General features: G+C 41.4%; 1 protein-coding gene across 1 annotated transcript in view; it reads right to left on the minus strand.

Annotated features, from left to right (window-relative positions):
* LOC147113559 (myoferlin-like) overlaps positions 1 to 24,979 on the minus strand; it is a 246,066-nt gene that overhangs the window by 97,659 nt on the left and 123,428 nt on the right. The window contains exons 34-42 of the mRNA XM_085996135.1: positions 24,142 to 24,323; positions 23,888 to 24,046; positions 23,015 to 23,116; positions 21,666 to 21,827; positions 19,970 to 20,135; positions 19,581 to 19,654; positions 18,870 to 18,971; positions 10,636 to 10,734; positions 8,768 to 8,893 (exon numbers count right to left, since the gene is read on the minus strand). Coding sequence (XP_085852261.1) covers positions 8,768 to 8,893; positions 10,636 to 10,734; positions 18,870 to 18,971; positions 19,581 to 19,654; positions 19,970 to 20,135; positions 21,666 to 21,827; positions 23,015 to 23,116; positions 23,888 to 24,046; positions 24,142 to 24,323 — 1,172 coding nt within the window. The remainder of the gene's footprint in view (positions 1 to 8,767; positions 8,894 to 10,635; positions 10,735 to 18,869; positions 18,972 to 19,580; positions 19,655 to 19,969; positions 20,136 to 21,665; positions 21,828 to 23,014; positions 23,117 to 23,887; positions 24,047 to 24,141; positions 24,324 to 24,979) is intronic.

Consider the following 24,979-nt stretch of genomic DNA (forward strand, 5'->3'; position numbering starts at 1 on the left):
CTGGACAAATCAAATTATCACTAATGGTGTGGAGGACGAATTCTTGGAATGCATGAGAGATTGTTTCCTGGATCAGTATGTGGAGGAACCAACCAGGGAGCAGACTATTCTGGATCTGCTGTGTAATGAGAAAGGGCTAATCAATAATCTTGTGGTAAAGGGGCCTTTAGGAACAAGTGACCACAATAGGACTGAATTTTACATTAAGTTTGAGAGTGATGTAGTCCAATCTGAAACCAAGGCCTTCAATCTAAACAGAGGAAACTACAAGGGTATGAGGGACCAGTTGGCCATGGTAGATTGGGAGACTACACTAAAAGGGATGAAGGTGGACATACAATGGCTAACATTCAAGGAAATAATGCATAATTTGCAACAAACATTCCTCTACAGCATAAAAACCCAAAAGGAAAAGTGATCCAACCATGGCCAACAAAAGAAATTAAAGCTAGTATTAAGTCAAAGGAGGAAGCTTATAAAGTTGCCAGAAAAAGCAGTCAGCCTGAGGATTGGGATAGTTTTAGAAATCAGCAAAGGGGACCAAGAAATTGATAAAGAAAGGGAAAGTGGAATGAGTACAAGCTAGCGAAAAATATAAAAACGGATTGTAAAAGCTTCTATAGGTATGTGAAAAGGAAAAGACTGGCGAAGGTAAATGTAGGTCCTTTACAATCAGACGTTGGAATTTATAATGGGGAATAAGGAAATGGCTGAGAAATTAAATAAATACTTTGTTTCGGTCTTCACTGAGGAAGACAAAAAATCTCCCAGAAATACGAGAAAACCAAGGGTGCGACGAGAATGAGGAACTTAGAGATCATTATTAATTAAAAAAACACTAGCAAAATGAATGGGACTAAAAGTCGATAAATCCCAAGGACCGGATGACCTACATCCTAGGGTTTTGAAAGAGGTGGCCATTGGAATAGTGGACGCATTGGTTGTCATCTTCCAAAATTCTATTAAATTGTGGAACGGTTCCTACAGATTTGAGGATAGCAAAATGTAACCCTGCTATTTAAGAAAGGAGGGAGAGAAAAAACAGGGAACTACAGACCCGTTAGCCTCACATCAGTAGTTGGGAAAATGCTGGAATCTATTATAAAGGATGCAATAACTTGGCACTTAGAAACTAATAGTAAGATTGGGCAGAGTCAACATGGATTTATGAAAGGGAAATTCTGTTTGACAAACCTATTGCAGTTCTTTGAGGATGTAACTAGATGAGTAGACAAAGGGGAACCGGCAGAGGTGGTGTATCTGGATTTTCAGAAGGCCTTTGATAAGGTCCCAAACAAGAGGTTGGTGAACAAAATTAGGCCACATGGAATGGGGGTAATATACTAGCATGGATTGAGAATTGGTTAACAGATAGAAAACAAAGTAGGGATAAATGGTTTTTTATCAGGATGGCAGGCTGTGACTAGTGGGGTACTGCAAGGATCAGTGCTTGGGCCCCAGCTATTACATAGAAACATAGAAGATAGGAGGAGTAGGCCATTCAATGCGATCATGGCTAATCATCCAAATTCAGTACCTGGTCCTTGCTTTCTCCCCATACCCCTTGATCCCTTTAGCCTTAAGAAATATATCCAACTCCTTGAATATATTTAAATGTACTGGCCTCTACTGCATTCTGTGGTAGAGAATTCCACAGGTTCACCAATCTCTGGGTGAAGAAATTCCTCATTTCTGTCCTAATGGCCTACCCCTTATCCTTAGACTGTGACCCCTAGTTCTGGACTCCCCGACCATCAGGAACATCCTTCCTGCATCTAGTCTGTCCAGTCTTGTCAGAATTTTATAAGTTTCAATGAGATCCCCTCATTCTTCTAAACTCCAGCGAGTACAAGCCCAATCGACCCAATCTCTCCTCATACGTCATTCCTGCCATCCCAGGTATCAGCCTGGTGAATCTTCGCTGAACTCCTTCCATGGCAAGAACATCCTTCCTCAGATAAGGCGACCAAAACTGCACACAATACTCAAGGTGCGGTCTCACCAAGGCCCTGTACAACTGCAGCAAGACATCCTTGTTCCTGTACTCAAACCCTCTCGCCATGAAGGCCAACATACCATTTGCCTTCTTAACCGCCTGCTGCACCTGCATGCTTACCTTCAGCGACTGGTGCACAAGGACACCCAGGTCTCGTTGCACTTCCCCTTCTCCCAATCTATTGCCATTCAGATAATAATCTACCTTCCTGTTTTTGCCACCGAAGTGGATAACCTCACATTTATCCACGTTATATTGCATCTGCCATGCCTTTGCCCAATCACCCAACCTGTCCAAATCATACTGGAGTTTCTCGGCATCGTCCTCACAGCACCCACGCCCACCAAGCTTTGTGTCGTCTGCAAATTTGGAGATATTACATCTAGTTCCCTTGTCTAGATCATTAATATATACTGGCCCAGAAATTCGGGTCTCCACGGGCGAGAACGCATGGGGTACTCACCTGTAGGCCGACTGGAAGTGCCGGTTTTCTGCATGCACTGCGCATGCGCGGGAAACCGGCACTTCCAATCCTCTGAACGAAGGGGGTTCAGAGGTCAAACGCACGCGCAGAAGAGGCTGCGCGTGCGCTTTGAACTTTGTATTTAAAAAAAACTGGTTTTCCCGGGAGGGTAAGCCTGCAGGATTTACACATTTAAAAAGCAGGCGCAAGGCCGGCTTTTTGCAAGGTAAATGGTCAATTAATTAAAATTAAAACTTTTTCCCCCACAGGTTTATTATTTTTAAATACTTTAAAGCAAGGCAAGTTTATTTTTAGCCCCGTTCAAATATAAAATTATTTTTCTCAAAAATTTAAATTGTTTAAAATAGTTATTTAATGTAATTTATAGTTTATTTAAAAAGTGTGATTTAAAAAAATTTTTTTTTTGAAGGTTTACTGCTATTTTGGGGCCCATAGTATTTATAAGTTTTGACAGGTCAATCTTATGAATGGGCTTTTCCCTCCTCCGATTGGCTGCCCATGGCTCACGTGATCCCAGGGAATGCATCGCACTAACTACGCCCCTGGGACATGCAAGCACAGCGCGCCGGCAGCTGGGCCAGGCCCCGGAGCGGAATTCCACAGGGCCCAACAGCTCAACTGCTGGCGCGCAAGGTAAGTGCAGGTCGGGGGCTTACACCCGTGGGAAGCCCCCGACCCAAATTTCTGGGCCAGTGAAAAGCTGGGGTCCAAGGACCAATCCCTGCGGTACCCCACTAGTCACTGCCTGTCACTCGGAAAAAGACCCGTTTATTCCAACTCTTTGCTTTCTGTCTGCCAACCAGTTCTCTATCCAAGTAAATACCTTGCCCCCAATCCCATGTGCCTTAACTTTACACGCTAACCTCTTATGCGGTACCTTATCGAAAGCCTTCTGAAAGTCCAAATACACCACATCCACTGGTTCTCCCTTATCTATTTTACCAGTTACATCCTCAAAAAATTCCAGTAGATTAGTCAAGCACGATTTACCATTTGTAAATCCATGTTGACTTTGTCCGATCCTGTAACTGCTTTCCAAGTGCTCTGCTATTACATCTTTTATAATGGACTCTAGCATTTTCCCCACTACCGGTCTGTAATTCCCTGTTTTCTCTCTACCACCTTTTTTGAATAGTGGGGTAACATTAGCTACCCTCCAATCCATGGGTACTGTTCCAGATGCCATCGAATGTTGGAAGATGATCAACGCATCTACTATTTCTAGGGCCACTTCCTTAAGTACCCTAGGATGTAGATTATCAGGCCCTGGGGATTTATTGGCCTTCAATCCCATCAATTTCCCTAACACCATTTCCCTACAAATACTGATTTCTTTCATCAGACCCTATGTTCCCTGACATTTCTGGGAGGTTATTTGTGTCCTCCTTTGTGAAGACAGAACCATTATAAATTCCCGATTCTGACTGCAAGGGACCTACGCTTGACTTCACCAATCTTTTTCTCTTCACATATCTATAAAAGCTTTGAGTCAGTTTTTATGTTCCCTGCAAGCTTACTCTCATTCTATTTTCCCTTTCTTAATTAATCCCTTTGTCCTCCTTTGTTGAATCCTAAACTGCTCCCAATCCTCTGGATTACTGATTTTTGGCCAATTTATATGTCCTCTCCTTGGATCTTATGCTATCCCTAATTTCCCTTGTTAGCCACGGTTGAGTCACTTTTTTTTGTTTTATTTTTATGCCAAACTTGGATGAACAAATTCTGTAGTTCATCCATGCGGTCTTTGAATGTTTGCCATTGCTGATCTACCGTCAACCCTTTGAGTGACATTCCCCAATCAATCCTACCCAACTTGCGCCTCAGACCATCGTAGTTTCCTTTATTTAAATTTAGGACCCTAGTCTGAGTCGACTACTTCATTCTCCATCTTAATGAAGAATTCGATCATATTATGATCGTTCCGACCCAAGGGGCCTCGTACAACAAGATTGCTAATTAATCCTTTCTCGTTACATAATACCCAGTCTAAGATGGCCTGATCTCTGGTTGGTTCCTTGACATATTGGTCCAGGAAACCATCCCGTAAACACTCCAGGAATTCCTCCTCCACAGTATTACTACTAATTTGGTTAGCCCAATCTATATGTAGATTAAAGTCACCCATGATGACTGCTGTGCCTTTATTGCACGCTTCTCTAATTTCCCTTTTAATGCCATCCCCAACCTCTGCATTACTATTTGGAGGTCTATATACCACTCCCACTAATGTTTTTTGCCCCATGGTATTTCTCAGTTCTACCCATACAGATTCCACATCATCAGAGCTAATATCCTTCCTTACAATTGTGTTAATCCCTTCTTTAACCAGCAATGCTACCCCACCTCCCTTTCCTTTTTGCCCATCTTTCCTGAATATCGAATACCCCTGGATGTGGAGTTCCCAGCCTTGGCCACCCTGGAGCCATGTTTCCGTAATCCCAATCAAATCATATTAGTTTACCTCTATTTGCACAGCTAATTCATCCACCTTATTACAAATGCTCCTCGCATTAAGACACAAAGGCTTCAAGCTTGTTTTTTTTAAAAACGCTCTTAGACCTATTAGAATTAATATTTACTGTGGCCATGTTCGATTTAAACTGTTGATTTCTCTGACTGCCACTTTTGTTTTTCTCCTTCCTATCTTTTGCTTTTATCCTTGTTTCCCTTTCCTCTGACCCCTGCTCAGGTTCCCAAACCCCTGCCATTTTAGTTTAAACCCACCCCCAGAGCACTGGCAAACACTGCCCCTAGGAAATCAGTCCCAGCCCTGCCCAGGTGCAAACCATCCAGTTTGAACTAGTCCCACCTCCCCCAGAACCGGTTCCAATGTCCCAGGAATTTGAATCCCTCCCCCTTGCACCATTCCTCTAGCCACGTATTCATCTGAAATATCCTTCTATTTCTACTCTGACTAGCACGTGACACTGGTAGCAATCCTGAGATTACTACCTTTGAGGTCCTATTTTTTAAATTTACCTCCTAACTCCCTATGTTCAGCTTTTAGGACCTCATCCCGCTTTTTACCTCTATCATTGGTACCTATATGCACCACGACAACTGACTGTTCACCCTCCCCTTCCAAGATTTTCTGCAGCCGTTCCAAGACATCATTGACTCTTGCACCAGGGAGGCAACACCATCCTGGAGTCTCGTTTGCGGCCGCAGAAACATTCACAATCTATCAATGATTTGGATGAGGGGACTAAATGTAACATTTCCAAATTTGCTGATGAACCAAAGCTAGGTGGCAGGGTCGGTTGCGAAGAGGCTTCAAGGAGATCTCGACAGACTCATTGAGTGGGCGAGAACATGGCAGATGGAATATAATGTGGATAAATGTGAAGTTATCCACTTTGGTAGAAAAAACAGAAAGGCAGAGTATTTCCTAAATGGTAAAAGATTGGGGGAATGCAGATGCGCAAAGGAACCTGGGTGTCCTTGTACATGAGTCACAAAGTAAATGTGCAGGTGCAGCAAACCATTAGGAAAGCAAATGGCATGCTGGCCTTCATTACAAGAGGATTTGAGTGCAGGAGTAAAGTAGTCTTACTCCAATTATATAGAGCCTTGGGGAGACCACACCTTGAGTACTGTGTACAATTTTGGTCTCCTTACCCAAGGAAGGATATACTTGCCAGAGGGAGTGCAACAAAGGTTCACAAGATTGATTCCTGGGATGGCAGGACTGTCATATGAGAAGAGATTGAGTAAACTAGGCCTGTATTCTCTTGAATTCAGGAGAATGAGAGGGGATCTCACTGAAGCATACAAAATTATTACAGGGCTTGATAGGATGGATGCTAGGAAAATGTTTCCCTTGGCTGGGGAGTCTAGAACCAGGGGCCACAGGCTCAGGATAAAGGATCTGAGATGAGAAGAAATATCTTCAGAGGGTAGTGAATCTTTGGAATTCTCTACCCCAGAGGGCTGTGGAGGCTCAGTCATTGGGTATATTCAAAACAGAAGTCGATAGACTTCTGACTAGTAAGGGCATCAAGGGATATGGTGATAGGGCCGGTGAATGGAGTTGAAGCAGACGACCAGCCATGATCTCATTGAATGGCGGAGCAGGCTCGAAGGGCCTACTCCTATTTCTTATGTTATGATGCAATTACCAGCAGTGTTGTGGTAAGTTTGGTAGGGAACCCATTTGCCCCAGGGCTTTTCCCCAGACTGCAGGTCTTTTATCACTCATTGTATCCCACTGAGACCAGAGAATTGAGTGCGAGTTAAGCACAGAGCTGGTAGAATGGGATTCTACTTATATATTGCTCTTTTTGCTGGATGAAGTGACATTTTTAATTATACAAAGATGCAAACATTTTAAAACTGAATTAATCTTTGTGGAGAAGAGTCTACCATAAACTTTCTGAATTACTGCAATTATTCTACTCTGGTTAGTACAAGACACTTGATGTGTTAATTTCAAAAGAGTAACTGACTAAATTACATGGTTTGGAACTGCTATGGGACCGATGGTGTAGCTCCTGACTAATGGCAGGCTATCTTGTTTTGGGAAGCAGTAGTTTATTCTGTGGTACAATTTGTGTGTTTGAGTACAAGGCAAATCCATTTTCAGACCCTCCATTTCTGGTTATCCTTTGAAAACAGAGAGCATGTTGTGCCCCATTTTGAATGATATTGTTGAGGCTGCCGCGGAACACGAATGGAGGCTGAACCGATCTGAGGAACACATGGCTTTTTATTACATTCTCTTGAGAGATGGCTGCCCCAGCTCTTCTCTCTGCTAAACCCAAAAACAGAATGAGGGCGACGCCCGCGCTTTTGTGTACACACTGAGGGCGACGCCCGCTCCTTTGTCATGCCTTAAAGGCAGCATGCTTCTTAAAGGCAAGGTGCCCGATTTATTGTCCACGGACGGAAAAGTGGATTGCGCCCGTTTAGGTGGCGATCCGCCACAATATCTTTAAAAATAGGTAAACTGGAAACTTTTTGCTGCATGCAGTCTCAAGTAATACAGTGAGATTTCCACCTGGTACTTGTATAATGTACAAGTACAAAAGAAGGAAGTAGACATAGCGAACAGGAATGGGTAAGAGATTTAGAAGAGAATTGGACTATCATTTGACAGATAAAAGCACAAACTGCTGGAAATACTCAACAGGTCAGGCAGCATCTGTGGAGAGAGAAGCAGTTAACATTTCAGGTCAATGACCTTTTCATCAGAACTGGGAAAAGTTAAGAGATGTAACAGGTTTTAAGCACGTACAGATGCAGAGGAGGAAAGAACAAAAAGGGATGATGGTGCAAGGGGGAAAGGGGATGGTAATCTGAAAAGTAAAAACAAGATGGGTCTAGAGGAGGTGTAAATAGGAATAGCAGAATCATCAACAGCTGCCATCCAAAAAAATGGGGGCAGAGGTTATGATCTGAAATTGTTGAACTTACTGTCGAGTGCGGAAGGCTATAAAGAGTCTAATAGAAAGATGAGGTGCTGTTCCTCGGGATTTCATGGAGCTTAATTGGAACACTAGGAGACAGTGAACAGAGGCCAGAGCAGGAGTGGTGCGAAGACTTAAATGACAGGAAGCTCGGGGTTACATTTGCAGACTTAAATGGAGGTGTTCCACAAGCGGTCACCCATTTGGAGTTTGGTCTCCCCAATGTAGAGGAGACCGCATAGTGAGCAGTGAACACCGTATACCAAATTGAAAGTACAAATAAATCGCTGTTTCACCTGGAAGGAGTGTTTGGGACCCTGGACAGTGGGAAGGGAGGAGGTAAAAGGGCAGGTGTTGCATCTCCTGTGCTTGCACGGGAAAGTGCTGTGGGAAGGGGAGGGGACGATTGAGGAGTGGACCAGGGTATTGCAGAGGGAAACATCCCATCAGATTGCTGAAAGGGGAGAGGAGGTGGTGTTTGGTGATATGATCATGCTGGAGGTGGCAGAAATAGTGCAGGATGATCCACTGAATGTGGAGGCTGGTGGGGTAGAAGGTGATGACAAGGGGAACCCTATTGTAGTTCTGGGAGGGGGAAGGGGCAAGAGCAGAAATGTGAGAAATGGAATGTACATGTCGAGGGCCATGTCAACCATGGTGGAGGGGAATCCTTGGTTGAGGGAAAAAAGACATATCGGAAGCACTGGTATGGAAGGTGGCATAGTCAGCACAAATGCAATAGGGACAGAGACACTGGGAGAATGGAAGAGTCCTTACAGGAAGTGGGGTGGGAGGAAGTGTAGTCAAGGTAGCGGTGGGAGTCAGTGCTCTTAGCGGAACTATAGTGGATGGAGCTTTATTTTCAAAAGAACAGGCCATTACCTTAAATTCACCCACAACTGATGGGTCCTCATCGTCCTCAGATTTGCCTCTGAATAGTTTAAAGGTATTGCAGAAATCAGTCAGCCCTTTGAATTCAGGGACACTCTCCAGTTCTGTAGTATACACCTGTAGGGAGGGAAGTTGAGGAAGTTGAATTAGAGAAAGGGAGATACATACAAAAAGCACTCTTATTGCCAACTAGTCCCACTTCACTTTTTGCCTGGAAGGTAAAGTCACCTTATCTAGATGCAAGCTGGCGTGGGGCTGATTATCGGCAACAGTCATGGCCAGGTGTAATCTGAAAATATCCAGGCTGTGTCAGTTTTAAAATCATCTCTCTTAATTGTGTTGACAGCTACATGTCTACAGGCAATGCAAAATGTCAAGCTCTCTCAATGTCAAGTGAAAGCAGAAAACAGACCTTCTGGAATCTAACTGGCAGGGACAATAGTCAGCATAGAAAAGCTGAGGTAATAGATATCAATTCTAATTAGAACATTTAGCAGCGAGTTAGTGCACTTCTACTAGGGATTAGTTCACAACCTAGTTACGTTACTCGTAGAAGCTCCTACTCCAAAGCAAAGCTGTTGCATTAGAAATTGAGACGTAGCTCAGAAAATATCTACAATATATTAAAAATGTTAAGTCTGCACACTTATAAATTCCTATGGCCAAGACCATTATTTTTAAAAAAAGTAAATTGCCTGTGTAAACTGGTCATGCTTTAATTATATCAGCCTGCCAGTGCTGCCTCAGTTTTGCATCTCATCAGCTTGAGCAGCAGAGATACACCCAATTCTACTTCTGAAATTGCTGTAAACCTTGGTATTTAATTAAATATAAAAATTAGGATAGAATGCATGACTTTACTTCCTAAAAACACCCACACACACCCCACACTTGAAAGAGCGATTGAATTAGTCCCACTCTGCCCATAGCCCCGTGAAGGTTTCCTTTTCAAGTATTTATTCAGCTTCCACCACCCTTTCAGGTTATAACTCACTGTGTAAAATAAATCCTCATCTCCTCTCTGGTTCTATTACCAATTACATGTGTGGTAAATGCATGAAGAAAAAAATGAAACTGCAAAGCCTGTGCCAAAAATGCTGACTTCACAGTTACACCATGATCAACAGTGGTGTATTTAAAAGTAAACTTCTGTGCAGCCAAAAATCATGGGCACTATCATGCCTTCAGCCCACCTCATTTCCTAGGATCAAAAGCAATTTGGAGAGGTTTAAATGTATTCTCGCTTTCATTCAAATGCCCATAAATTTCTAAAACGTTGGTTTCTGTAACTACATGAGAGTACAGCTGGAGCTTAACCAGTAGCACAGATAAGCCTGACCAGCCAAGACTGCACTCCCATCAATGCATTATCTTTCAGGGTTACATGGAACCCACTGGAAAAAATTCCTGCCCCAAATGACAGCTCCAAGTCCTATTGATGAGCTGGGCACAATTGGTCAAACAAAGCCCTGCAGACCTGCCTGGTTCAGGTATTGGATTATCAACATTGCCAGAGTTGACTCGACCAATCCCCCAATTCTAGGTGTGTCAACTAGACCCAAATCCCTGCTGCAAATCTTTGTCTTTACCGGAGCAGTAATCTGATGGAGCAGATGAATGACCCTTTAGAGAAGCCACCTGATTTTCAATCCAGCGATATCAATGGAAGCTAATTAGATATGCTTTTAGAAGGCTCTCCATCAAATTCTAAATCAAAATATACAAATTCATTTATTAGGACCTCGTGCAATCCAGCATAAACTTTAGACACTACAGGGAAATATTTAGAGCAAACAAATGAAAGTACTTGAAGTAACATGATTGGGAATACAAAAAAAAGCACAAGCACAAAACATTACCTTTAGTGTATCATAACCTTTCTGAAGATAATTGGCACATCGGTCATGCTCTCCTGTAGATGCATAAAACTTGCTCCACCAATCGATCGATTCATCCTTCTACAAGAAACATTAAACCTCCTTAATAACTTCATTAAAAGACATGCAGTAACTGCAGGACACTGAGCTCAAATAATAATAGCTGCTGCCAGAGGAACTTAGGTCCCAACCTGCCCACAGACTGCTAAATGAGCTTTCACTATTACTAGTTAATATGGATCTTCTTTACATCAGGGAGGGTCCCAGTCAGACTGCATGTGTAAGCCTTGGTTATGCCAAGCTGCCTTAAAGTAGTCGAGCAAATCTGCATATGCAAATCTTGCAAATTTCTCTGTTGACTTATGATCTGACTTTGCATTAGTATGGCTTCACAATTTAGTAAAATATTTTATAACGCAACAAACCCAAATAGAATATTCTGTAGGGCTCACTTTAGAATGCAAGTATTTTCTCCCCCTGACCTTCTTGTATGACTTATTAAAAAATGTCTTCCCCTTATCCCTTCTATATTCTGAAAGAGGTGATTCATGGTGAAATTATTTCCCAAGGGCAACAGCCTTTTAAGTCCATATGAGGTCTGGACAGTGAATCCATTTGACCATTACTGGCAAGGAAAAGATTGAGCTTCGAATGCATCATCATTTGCAAGCTTCCAGCAGGTTTCATGGGATAGCCAACAGCAGAAATTCTAATTATTTCCCCATTCCTTAGTCTTGGTAATGCATTTGCCCTCAGCTGGCCAAGCTCAAAGGATCCTGGTCTGTCTAAACTTAGTGCCACACATGTATCCAGTAAAACATTGTTGGGGGGGGGGGGGGGGGGGGGGGGGGAGAAACACCCAGTACATTGGATATTAGTGTTTACAATAATTCAATTTCTCCATCAATAAAACTGTAAAAACTCATCTACACTACAGAAAAAATTCACTTGAGACACACTTGATGGCTTAGAGATGATGGCTGGGGGCCCTGGATCTAGGAGGTAGGTATAAAGCCACTTACCTCTTGGATGCAGCCGTCCCTGCTTTTGTTTAACTGCCAGATTTCACGAACTGTGAGAAACCTGTCCACAGGCAGTTAAAAACAAGATGGAGGGGAAAATAGAGGATTCCAGCCTCATTACAATATTTAAATTGTAGTAACGCCCCCTGGCAGCAGCTCGGTCGCCCAACCTCATCCCGCCTGCGGGGAAACTGGAAGTGGGCGGGTTGGAGGTGGGATCAGGTTCCGGATTCACATTTTTTACAATTTAACTGCTCCAAATCCACCAGTCTTTGATGGGAAAATTCCAGCCAAAGTCTCCATTGCCAAGCCATACAGACCAGGAAGGTTCCAGTTTCAGGCTTGGTCTGTCCCAAGCTAGTTAATTTACCTGGGGTACCTTGGGTTAGGGAGATGAAAGAAAGACCAACCAGGGTTTGTGCATCTGCTTGCTATCCAGGAATTCCTACTGCAAGTGCTCCAGTTTGAACCCTAGCCAAGGACAGGATGGAGCACAAATGGCATCCGTAATCTAGACTATCTTTGTGATCAATGGATGTGCTCCAGAATCAGACAGTCTGCTGGCATGCACATGGGCGAGAAACCAGGTGACAACTGCCACCTTTGGAATGAACATCAGTGAGGAGGTTAAACACTCGCTAAAGGGGAAAAAAAAACACTGAAGGGGGCAGGGGTGTCAATATTACCTCAAATATTGAGACGACGACATCAAAATGTCCCCTAGTGTTGGTTACACGAGAAAAATAAACTAATGCCTTTCCAGTTGCACCTTGCATTTAACAAAGTAAAACAATCAAAATTAGACTTACCTTTACAGTCTGTTCACAGCATTGAATCGTTCATCAATACCACAATTGAGAATGATGGAAAGCAAGTGAAGGAAAGAAAATGAAGTTAGTGATCAGAATAGTAAAAGAGCTTTATACCAATTCAAATGGCTAACATGCATTTGTAGGTAGGAAAAAGAGTAATCAAAACAATTTTCTGTTGCAGGAGAGAGGGCTTCATTATGGATAAACCCACCATTTCCCCACCAAGAGAAGATTCCTAAAAGCTGAGTTTATTACATACCTCTTCAGGAAGTCATCCAACTAAAATTAATTTCTAAACATAGATTAATTTGCACTTTAACTACATGCTGAATCTTGTGTTAGGATTCAATGCAAAAAGACTACAAAAGATTAAAATTTCTGGTTTTGGTTAGTGTTTGTATTTTTCCTCTCAAGTTGGATTTAAGTAGTTGGGAGGAATAAAACAAATGGACTATGTAGGTCTCTGCAAAAATGAAGGTATGTAATGAACAAATATTGGTTCGTATCACCACGATTCAACTCCAAAATAGGAAATTCTCTTACAATACAACCTTACGTACTGATCATGCATGATATCCTGTAAAGCTGTTAAATGACAGGGAATGAAACAGAAATCACCCGATTTATAGTTCAGTCATAAATCCAAAAGTTTCACATTTCCTCCATGGTATTTAGAGACACGATCCCTTTCTATCAGCCTACACAGTCTTCACTGAACTTTTTAAACCCACACAGCATTATTGACATGTGAAGACACAGTTCTTCATGCTATTTACTGTTTCAAAGCACAGTACCATTGATCAGCACGCAATACATACCTGGGAAGAACGAAAGGCAGCCAGTCCTTCAGAATGTTTCATATCAATGGGCACCATCTTTGATTTTTTCCAATAAGAAAAGATAGAGTTTAACAATGCTGTATAGTTTAAAAGATGGCCTTTGTCAGACCTTTTTTGTCATCGGTTTAACCCATAGTCTGTGTAGGCTAGCACAGGAGATATTGTGTCTTTATCAATTCAAAAGATCATCAACTGTATGCAAATGAGATTTGGGAGTAGATTATTTTCATCTGTACATCAATAGAGAAACTTCTTTTTGAAAAAGAAACCTTTTACCATCACAATCAAGAAGTGGTGTCTGCCAATAGCTAGCTTTCTGTGGACTTCCTAACATTAGGGTCCTAAATCTAAACAAAGGAAACTACAAAGGTATGAGGAGTGAGTTGGCTATGATAGATTGGGGAGCTTCATTAAAAAGGCATGACGATGGATAGGCAATGGCTAACATTTAAGGAACAAATGCATGAATTGCAACAGTTATACATTCCTTTCTGGTGCAAAAACACAAAGGAAAAGCAGCCAACAAAAGAAATTAAGGATAGTATTAGATCCAAAGAGGAGACATATAAAGTTGCCAGAAAAAGTAGGAAGCCTGAGGATTGGGAGCAGTTTAGAATTCAACAAAAAAGGACCAAGAGATTGATTGAGGGGGGAAAAGATTGAGGGGGGGGGGGAAATACAGTACAAGAGTAAATACAGTACAAGAGTAAACTTGCAAGAAACATAAAAGTGGACTGTAAAATCCTCTACAAGTATGCAAAAAGAAAAAGATTAGTGAAGACAAATGTAGGTCCCTTACACAGTCAGAAATGGGAGACTTTATAATGGGGAACAAGGAAATGGCATGGCAATTAAACAAATACTTTGGTTCTGTCTTCACGGAAGACACCACAAATATTTTCCCAGAAATGCTAAGGAACCAAGGGTCTAGTAAGAAGGAGGAATTAAAGGAAATTAGTATTAGTAAAAAAAAGCACTGGAGAAATTAATGGGACTGAAAGCAGATAAATCCCCAGAGCCTGATAATCTGCATCCCAGAGTATTAAAAGAGGTAGCCATGGAAATAGTGGATGCATGGTCATCTTCCATAATCTATAGAATTTTGGCACAGTTCCTGCAGATTGGAGGGTGGCAAATGTAACCCCACTATTTAAAAAGAGGGAGAGAGAAAACAGGGAACTACAGACTGGTTAGCCTAACATCAGTAGTAGGGAAAGTACTAGTCTATTATAAAGGATGTGACAACAGGACACTTAGAAAATAATGGGATTAGACAAAGTCAACATGGATTAATGAAAGGGAAATTGTGTTTGACAAACCTACTGGAGTTTTTTGAGGATGTAACTGGTAGAATAGATAAGGGAGAACCAGTGGATGTGGTGTATTTGGATTTTCAGCAGGCCTTTGATAAAGTCCCACATAAGAGGTTCATGTGCAAAATTAAAGCACATGGGATTGGGGGTAATATACTGGCATGGATTGAAAATTGGTTAACAGACAGGAAACACAGTAGGAATAATCATAAAAAGTTACAGCACAGGAGGCCATTTCGGCCCACCGTGTCCGTGCCGGCCAACAAAAAGCTATCCAGCCGAAGCTGAATAAATGGGTCTTTTTCGGGGTGGCAGGGAGTGACTAGTAGGGTACCGCAGGGATCAGTGCTTGGGTCCCAGCTAGTCACAATATATATCAATGATTTGGAGGAGGGAACAAAATGTAATATTTCCAAGTTTGCTGACGACATGAAACTAGGTGGGATTGAGAGTTGAGGAGGATGCAAAGAGGCTTCAAGGCGATTTAGATAAGTTGAGTGAGTGGGCAAATACATGGCAGATGCAGTATAACGTGGGTAAATGTGAAGTTATCCACTTCGATAGGAAAAACAGAAAGGCAGAGTATTATGTAAATGGAGAGAGATTGGGAAATGTTGATGTACAAAGGGACCTGGGTGTTCTTGTACACCAGTCACTGAAAGCAAACATGCAGGTGCAGCAAGCAATTAGGAAAGCAAATGGTATGTTGGCCTTCATTGCAAGAGGATTTGAGTACAGGAGCAAGGATGTCTTACTATAGTTATACAGGGCCTTGGTGAGGCCACACCTGGAGTACTGTGTGCAGTTTTGGTCTCCTTACCCAGGAAAGGATATACTTCCCATAGGAGGGACTGCAGCGAAGGTTCAGCAGACTGATTCTTGGGATGGCAGTACTGTCGTATGAGGAGAGATTGGGTCGACTAGGCCTGTATTCACTAGAGAGAGTTTAGAAGGAGAGGGGGTTCTCATTGAAACGTATAAAATTCTGACAGAGCTAGACAGACTGAATGTTTCCCCTGGCTGGGGGGTCTAGAACGAGGGGTCACAGCCTCAGGATAGGACATTTAGGACTGAGATGAGGAGAAATGTCTTCACTCAGAGGGTGGTGAACCTGTGGAATTCTCTACCACAGAAGGCTGTGGAGGCCAAGTCACTGAATATATTTAAGGAGATTGACAGATTTCTAGACACAAAAGGCATCAAGGGATATGGTGAGAGAGCAGGAATGTGGCACTGAGAGAGGATCAGCCATGATCATATTGAATAGTGGAGCAGGCTCGAAGGGCCAACTGCTGCTCCTATTTTTCTATGTTTCTAACCATGGAGGCTCCATACGAGGGGTCTCATTTTACAATACATACCAGTACTCAAATATTCATATGCCAGCACAAAATTCAGAATTTTAGGTAAAGGTGTAACAAAAAAATTACAACTGCCTCCATTGATTTATTGCACAAAATGTGCAAATCCATACTGTGAAGAGCTTGTTACAATAAATCTCCAGGCAAACCCCACAGAAATAAACCAAATTTGAAGTAAAAACAGAAAGCTCAGAAGAGCATTCTTATTGGAATATGTCCCGTATTAAAAAAACTTGCATTTTAGTACCTTTGACAATGTTCATAGCAGCTTTGGATGCTAGAAGTTACCATATGAAGCAACAGAAAGGATTGAAAACAGAAATAAACCTCCAACAACAGTGGCAGCAAACATAGGTCATTGATTCTGAAGCAGGTTTAGTTTTTAAAAATTGCTCATCATATTCAAGTGTATTCTGGGAACAAAAAGCCTTTATTTGGGCTTTAAAGCATTAGCTGATAATCTAGTTGTAGTTGAAGCTACAACTTGCTTGAGAAGGTCAAGATTGGACTTCTCCCTCACCCTCTCTTTCCTCCCCCCCCAATCACAGCAGAGGCAGATCCTGTCCTCACCCAAAGTCCAGATATGGGCACTGTGCCAACTTAATTCACTTGATAGTTACATCAGGAGGACGATTACTGCCCTGGCTGAGATAAGCAAACTCAGCACAAACCCAGGATTCTGTTAATATGTACGGCTCAATATTACTGGATGGAGTTCATTTATGCACTAGCTATTTGGAGACAAGTGAACGAACATTTGAAATGGGATTATTCGGTAGCGATTTGATGGATTGATAAGTAAAAGATGCAAGATGGGAGTTTATGTAGGACTGAAATTTATAAATATCTTTAGATTTACAATTCATGAAGTGGTGACTTCCACACATTTCATAACAGGATTTGCACTGAAAACTAAATAGATTAGAATTAGCAAGTTTTCCAACTTCACAATTGAGCCAGGTTTCACCCAAAGAGCTTACATTAGTATTGCTAATGAAAGTGAAAACTGAATTTAAAGCATTGCCTTCTCTCCTTTTCCTCTTCACCTGCGATGCTGCTTAAGATTTCTTGAAGAGGAAATTAGAGTAGTTGGAATATTAAAAAGGAAGTTTCTCTGATGACTTAGAAGTTAAGGTGCCACCTTTGAGCCATGGTCGTCCAGGAACATCCCAGAATTGATTTACATGGAGTTAACCAATCTCAGCCAGGAGAGGACAAGTGTCCACAGCATGCTCAGATTAGGAAAAGTAAACAAAACACAGACAGGTCCATCACTTTCCAGTAATCTCTACTGGAAGTGTTGTGCAGACACTGGACAAAGACTGAGTCAAGCTCAGCTGTGAGATCTTCCACAGTCCATTAGCCTGCCGACAAGATTCCGACACAAATCAGCACTTTGTATGGATTAAAATCTCCACCCCCTTCAAACCGTGGACCCATATCGCAAGCTGCCAGAGTGGCTGGGGGTGGGGGCTTGAATAGTTTTACACAATGAATGGTAGGACCCTAGGAAGGACAGAGGATCAGAGGGACCTTGATGTGCATGTACATAGATCCCTGAAGGCAGGACAGGTAGATAAAAAAGGTGGTTAAAAAGGCATATGGGATACTTATCTTCTATGCCTCGGCTAATGAAGGCAAGAGCAGGGAGGTTATGATGGAGCTGTACAAAACGCTAGTTAGGCCATAGCTGGAATACTGTGTGCAGTTCTGGTCACCACACTATAGGAGGGAAGTGATTGCATTGGAGCAGGTGCAGAGGAGATTCACCAGGATGTTACCTGGGCTGGAGCACTTCAGCTATGGAGAGACTGGACAGGCTGGGGTTGTTTTCCTTAGAGCAGAGAAGGCTGAGGGAGGGGGCCTGATTGAGGTGTACAAAATTATGAGGGGCATAGATAGGGTAGATAGAAAGGAACTTTTCCCCTTAGTAGAGGGGTCAATAACCAGGGGGCATAGTTTCAAGCTAAGGGGCAGGAGGTTTAGAGGGATTGGAGGAAAATCTTTTCACCCAGAGGGTGGTTGGAATCTGGAACTCACTGCCTGAAAAGGGTGGTAGAGGCAGGAACCCTCAACATTCAAGAAGCATTTAAGCGAGCACTTGAAACACCATAGCATACAAGGCTACGGACCAAGTGCTGGAAAATGGAATTTGAATAGGCAGGGCTTGATGGCCAGCGCGGACATGATGGGCCAAAGGGCCTCTTTCTGTGCTGTATAACTATGACTCTAGTTAAGTAAATATAGTAAAAAAAGAGAATGGGAAAGGGGAGCAAATAAGAGACAGAATCAGATGTAAACTTAATTTAAAAAGCTATTCCAAGCATTTAAAGCATTCCTATTTCTGACATGCAAGTAGCTTTATTGATGTATCATTCAAGGGGAAGGGAGGGTTAGTCATCAGATCATGCGAGCAGAGAACAAAATAGCTGGCCTGGGGATGTGAAGACTCCTAGAGCTACCGAGTGTTAAATCTACCAATTAAAAGATACCACGGTCTGTTGCGCTTTTCATACTGCTTAAGTTTTTAATCTTTAGCATAGAGGTTATTTTCTTTGGGTGAAAGAAGGGGGAACAACTACCTGCAAAATTAATTGCAAACCAGAGTACATTCATAGACATAATGCACTTTAAGATGTGCAAGATTGCTAGACATGACATACTTTTATGAATCAGGACCCTGAGTGAATGCTGAAGTTAATTGTAACAAAGTGAGCTTACAATTCATTCTAATTTAGAGATCAAGCATTTCTAGCAGAAAGTGCTAGCTACTGGCAGACAGCTTAACTACAAGACAATGTAGCAGATACTGGCACTCCCATAATTTCATGTAACATAGTGGTAGAAAAAAATCCAGTGTAACCACCTAAACCCTGAATATTGTCATCTCTTTGTATTCACTTTCCATACATACATGCAGTGATGATGAAGTAGTCATTTTGACGACTGCTTTGGTCATACTGTCTACAAACTGAAAGTTAGAACACAGTGTGAGTTCCATCTAGTGTGGGTTTGAAAAATTATACTTTTACCCACGCCACTCACTCGACCAATATTAAAATTTCTCAAAACATTTCATCAGCCCTACTCATTACAGTTTGCACAGATTACATAATGGGCCTAGCAACACAGCAAACATATGATCTGTAAAATAATAGAAATACATTATGCAATCCATAGCATACAAAAACAAACAAGAAATATAATAGAATCCAGGCCTCTATCAACAGAGACCAGACTCAGGTCTGTATTGAAAATGTCTCAAGAGTTGGTATTCTAAACTCTTATCCAAATTTGTCAACAATTTGCAGCATGATTTACCTCGAGCTAGTCAGTGTTTGGATTGAACAGTACTTGTTCATGGATTAACCACCTTAAACAAATCACATCCTGTAGCATGCCATTAATTCATCTGTTCAATTCACAAACAGATGTTAATCCTGAGCAAGTTGTCTCCTCACAGAATATTTAAGTTACTTCTTTGGTTTTGTGAGGGGAAAAAATGTGATAGCAGGAAGTTCACTTAAATACCAAAGCTTTGAATGATTTTTCCTGTCACCAAAAAGATGGAGCACATTACCTGCGATTCCAGGAGAGGCTTTTGGTTGTCTTCCACATCAATGACACAATCACGAGCGCTTGAAAGTAGAGATGCTGCATGAAATGAAGACTACATCAGCATACTAGCAATTTTAGAAATTAATAAAGGGTAATGCCATGAAAGTGTATCCAGACAAACAGAAAGTGAATACATTATTCAAAAAATTATATTGAGTTTAAAAAAAGAACATGACCCACAGAACAACTGTACTTCAAAAGTAATCCATAGGTCTTAAAGCACTTTGGAACACAGAGTTTGTGAAAGGTGCTATATAAATCCAAGCTTGTTCTTTATACTGAAGCTAATTTTCTCATCAAGTGCATGAGGTTGCAATTCCTTGGAGGAAAAAAGTGTGTTTTGGAAAATACCTTTTGATTGCATTCCACCAATCTGCTTTGCAGCATGTGGATCGATCCGATATTCTTGCAGAGAATGAATTGTACACTGTCCGACGACTGGTTTACGTCCAAACGGCCTGTGGTCAATTATCTTTATGACAATAGGAGGGGTGTACATTTCTTCTTTTGGAAGAAGCTAGAACCAAGATCAGAAATAACAAGAGTATAGATAGTTTTCCAGGTTCATCCAGTTAAATAAATTTCATTAATTGATACCGTCACTTGCTACAGCCCAAATTCACTCCGACATTGACCATTTTCAAGCACCAGATTGGAAATTATGTTCAAAATAAATTTTTGATGGTAAATTACCTTTCCTAGGCCTTCAGTGACATCTTACCTGCAGAACACTTGTGCAGATTTCATCTTCTGAAATCTTCACTGATGGACTGATTTCCAAATCTCATCCCCACCCCAGTATAAAAACCACCAGTTATAGATTGTGAATTATTTAACCCCCTTCCTATTCTGTGTGGTAAACAACTATCACATTTATGAGATTCGAGATTTTAAACATTTCTCTTCAACCTTTCTAAACAATTAGAATTCCCAAGTTACTATGCCCAGTGAGCTAATCGAGGAAAAGACCCTTTGTTTAAACCTTGGATAGAGTGTGAAATTCCTTGATCAGTTTAGTGAAAAAGTCAATCATTTTGTACCCATTTCAACTGTCGTTAAAAACGATCAAAAGTAGAAATTCTACCTCAATAGTTTTCAGCTGCCTCCCAAGAAGTACATTACCCAGGGGTATACTGGACATATGGCTATTGCGATAGGTATTTTGCAATGCCTAGTAACAGGTTAATCTTGCCAGAGTATATTTTATTATAGCTAATAAAAAGGCTCAAGTGCTGTCCATAGAAATGGTTTTGTTGAACACTTAAAATATTAAAGTTAGTGCTCATCGCATCATTTATGCCAAGTTTATACTGCACAAAATTATGCTCATTGACATTAGAAGTCATTTTATTAGTGGCATACTGACAAATGTGATAGTGGAAACCCCAAGCTTAAACCATTATATAGAGTTAGTCTATTCCAGCTTGTGCATAGAACTGTGCCAGTGTGAAGTCCAAACCATTGAGTTTTGTGCTCATTCTAGAACGATGCAGGAGAAGTATTGCAATCTAGAGGAAACTGTTATATCCGGCACTGACGGGACTGAGCTGTTGCCGATCTATCAAAACTGCCGGACATACCAGCGTTAATGTTGAAGCATACGGAGGTTTTCATCTCCGTATCTGACAACAAACACTGTTGCTTAGCAACAGCTTCAAACAGTCGGCCCATACCTTGGAAGCATCTCTGTAGCTTAGCAACAGCTTCAGAGAGACTTTCCAGAGCCGGACTGTTGGGGGGGGAAAAAAAAGCCACGAGAAGGAAAAAAATCTAACAAAACGGCTCCTGATTTCTGCCAGTAGGTTGAGGTTTCCAGACATACAACCTCGGATAAACCAAGGTCTCCTGTGTTGTAATTTTATGTAGAGATGACAGTACATCAATGTTCCAATTAAATATTTCACAAATCTTGTTGTGTTACTGGAATTCAGTTGGTCCACTATCCCTTTGCATTACATGCAGTAAAAAAGTCAAACAGTACCAATTCAACTATTTAAGGGGGATCTACTGCATGGTGTCCTTGGTGATTCAGTATTCAAATACATACCACTTTCATAAAGAGAACAGAGCTGGGAAAGTTCGGACATTTCTTAAGGCTCTTGATCACGGCCGATTCTAAATACTCGCCACCGCACTCCACAATAAGACTTGGGGAAGCAACAGCAGCCAGCTGGTAGCTCTTCATGTTCCGCAATCCCCATGTTAGGATCTGTAACAACACTTCAGTTAAATAATCTGCTCAACACTTCGATTAATGAACCCATTCACTCAGCCTTTAGTTTGAATGAGATGGTATAACTAGTTATTTCAGCAAATAGGCTACAAAATATAAAATTAATTTTGCTGTATTAATAATTTTATTACTGGGTAAAACAGACAGCAACTTTCCATGCATGTGCAGTTAAATGTGCAAATCCAGAAGTTCCAGTCAGTGATATCCTGTTTGCAGATTCCATCGATGGAATCTGCAGAGATTACCGTCACGGCGTGAACTTGGGTGAATTACCCACTATTCTCACTTTAAAAACTACTGAAAAAGTTTGAATAAGCCCCATCAGGGGTTACTGACTTTTTAAATGGTGTAGTAAGTGATAATTACTGCTGAACAACCTCTCCAACAAGTGTGGAGTCTCCTTTACAAAAGAAAGTTAATGTTGCAGAGTTTTTTAAAATTTAATTTTAATGTAGTTTTCCTCTCATGTATTTCCTTTAATCCCATGTGTATGTCCCAATCTTCATTTCGTTTCCTGTGCAATGATTTAAATGCAATTTATATTTTATTTTATTTTATTTTTTTTAAATTTCCTGCTTTGCTGTCTGTGTGTGTCAGTGAGGATTCTTCAATCTGATTGGTTGAACAGTTTCCCTGCTGCTGATCCTGCTCACAAACCCCCTGTAGAGGGCACTGAATTCAAAATGGATGCCGGAAGAGAGGACTTCTCCGCTGACCAAGGCCACTAAAAGTCTGTGGGCAACTGTACGCGAGGTGAATGGTGGAAGCGGTTCCTTTGCTGCTTACAGCAAAATCTGGGCCATAGCCAATTTAGTAACAGAAAAAATTCTGTGCATCAAAACACAATGATTAGTGAAATGTGTCCAGAAATGATTTCTGAACATTTGAAAATTCAAACACATCTCCTTTCAAGCAGCAAATGAACAATGTTGGCACATATGAAAACTGTTCCAATACTTACAAAATTTTACACTGAATGAATCGCTGCCAATTTTGTCTCTAAAGTAGCAAAAAGTCTGGACTTGAGTAGAACAATATTAAAGATAAATTAAATACACATTAGCAGCACACTAGTAAAAGTAACAGTGACTTGTGCCTCTTGAAAAACCAAGCAAACACACACCAATGCAGAGTAAAAATGACACAGGAGAAATGAGACTCACCTCAATTGCAGTAAGCTGCACTACTGGTCTGATGCCCTGTGGCACCATGTACAGTACACCTGACCGGACTGCAGGAAGAATTGGCAAATTAGACCCATCAGGCTGTTGGAATGAAAGAAAAAAAAGTTCACAAAAATATTAAGAGTACAAACAGTACTATTAGAGTAAAAGGATTGCAGCGTTTAAGATTGCAGCTTTGAAAAATCATTTTGCCATAACAAGACAGTCAGATTTTTAAAAAAACAGTAATTTTCTCAGATTGAGGCCAAGAAAACAGGGCCAGGCATGTGGGGAAGGCCTGCTGAGGAAGGCAAGCAGCAGATAAGGACCAAAGCCAGTCAGGAGATCTGGAGGGACGAAGGGTCATCGACCTGAAATGTTAACTGTGTCTCTCTCTCTGCAGATGCTACTTGACCTGCTGAGTATTTCCAGCATTTTCTGTTTTTATTATAGGATACCTGGCAGCTTCAGCTTAGGTGGTCGAGGGGCTGTGAGGGAAAAGGCCAGCAGGCCAGGTAGTGAAGGTACTCCCGAACCTGCCAACAGATTTTAGAATGGCAAGGTAGAAATTGTAACTTGGTGGGCCATTTGTGCAGATTAAAGGGGGAGGGGAAATGGGCAGAAATTTCCCATGTATCTAATTACTGATCAAACAGTATAAACACAACCAGTCAAAGCTCAGACACAAGTCTGCAGATGAAAAACAAGATATAAATAGGTAAGCAATATTTCTAGCTCATTAACATTAACAATGTAAAGAGACAAAGCTACAGCATGTATTTATTTCATGTGCAAAACACATTACAATCAGAGCTGGAGAAAAATTTCATCTTATTGTAGTAGCAAAGTGCAAAGATACATCAATATATTTACTTTATCTTTCAATATTAGTTCAGCAGCAACCAGGAGCTCCCCACATTTCTTTGTTCCATTCATTATTGGGTACCAGATGAGCCTGGGTGTCATATCGGTTTTTGGATTCAGCTTCACCATCGGAGGACAGATACATCTGCCCAAAAATTCATCTTTTCCCTGGGCAAACAACAAGTTAACAAATTTAACATCTTCCACTTTTCCTCTACTGACAGGCAAAAACACAACAAAACCAAAATTAAAGCAACACTTACAACTTGGTCTTCATCATATATCTCAATCATCACATTCGGTGAATTTTTAATGATGTTTTCAGGGCTGCCGTAGATATCAATATCATTGAAAATAAGGGTCTGGTCCCAGGTTGGGTTCAGAGTGGATTTTTTGACTTCGGTTGTCTTGCTTTGATGAAGAAATGAAACATGAGCGTATGGATCTGCAAAAATAAAAAGTATTGTTCAAAAACACTTCAGGGGAGATTGTGCAGTCCAGTACTCCGAGCAAAGACCAGTGCACATAGGGATTGAAGTTTGGGAAACCGGGGAAGAGGTGCAGCTTGTGATAATTGTAATGGATTGATTGGAAAATCACAACCCGTATCTCCGCTGCTTCCCAAGCTGCATGCCCCTAGAGTGCTAGATTGAAGAATCACCCCTATTGAGGAGAAGCCAACATAAAAGCTGAAGTTTTTTTTAATCATATTCCATTAAAAGCAAAAGTGCAACTCATGCAATAGAATGACTGGAATCAAAATGAACAGCTACACAATTGAATCGGTTCAGATTTCAAAACAAGAGCAATCTTGAATGATTTACAACTATATTAAATTGATGCCTGCAATTGTCTGGAGCTTATTGCTAACCTTTTATACAATGCTACACCCCTTCATTCACTGCCCCTCCTCATTGGAAGGCTGCCGATTGCAGTTGAAGCACAACAATTGGTCTCCGCACCTCTGAGCTAGGAAGAGTGCAGGGCAAGGGCGAACAAAAAAACAAGGCTCTCGGTCCCGATTGCTATCCAGTGACTCGTGTTACCAGGTGCCTTTGTGCAGAAGTCGAGTGAGGACAGGGTCATGCTTGGCTGGGATAT

The sequence above is a fragment of the Somniosus microcephalus genome, chromosome 8 (assembly GCF_052327205.1).
Source record: "Somniosus microcephalus isolate GS21.2 chromosome 8, FLI_Smic_1.0, whole genome shotgun sequence".
In the NCBI taxonomy this organism is placed as follows: domain Eukaryota; kingdom Metazoa; phylum Chordata; class Chondrichthyes; order Squaliformes; family Somniosidae; genus Somniosus; species Somniosus microcephalus.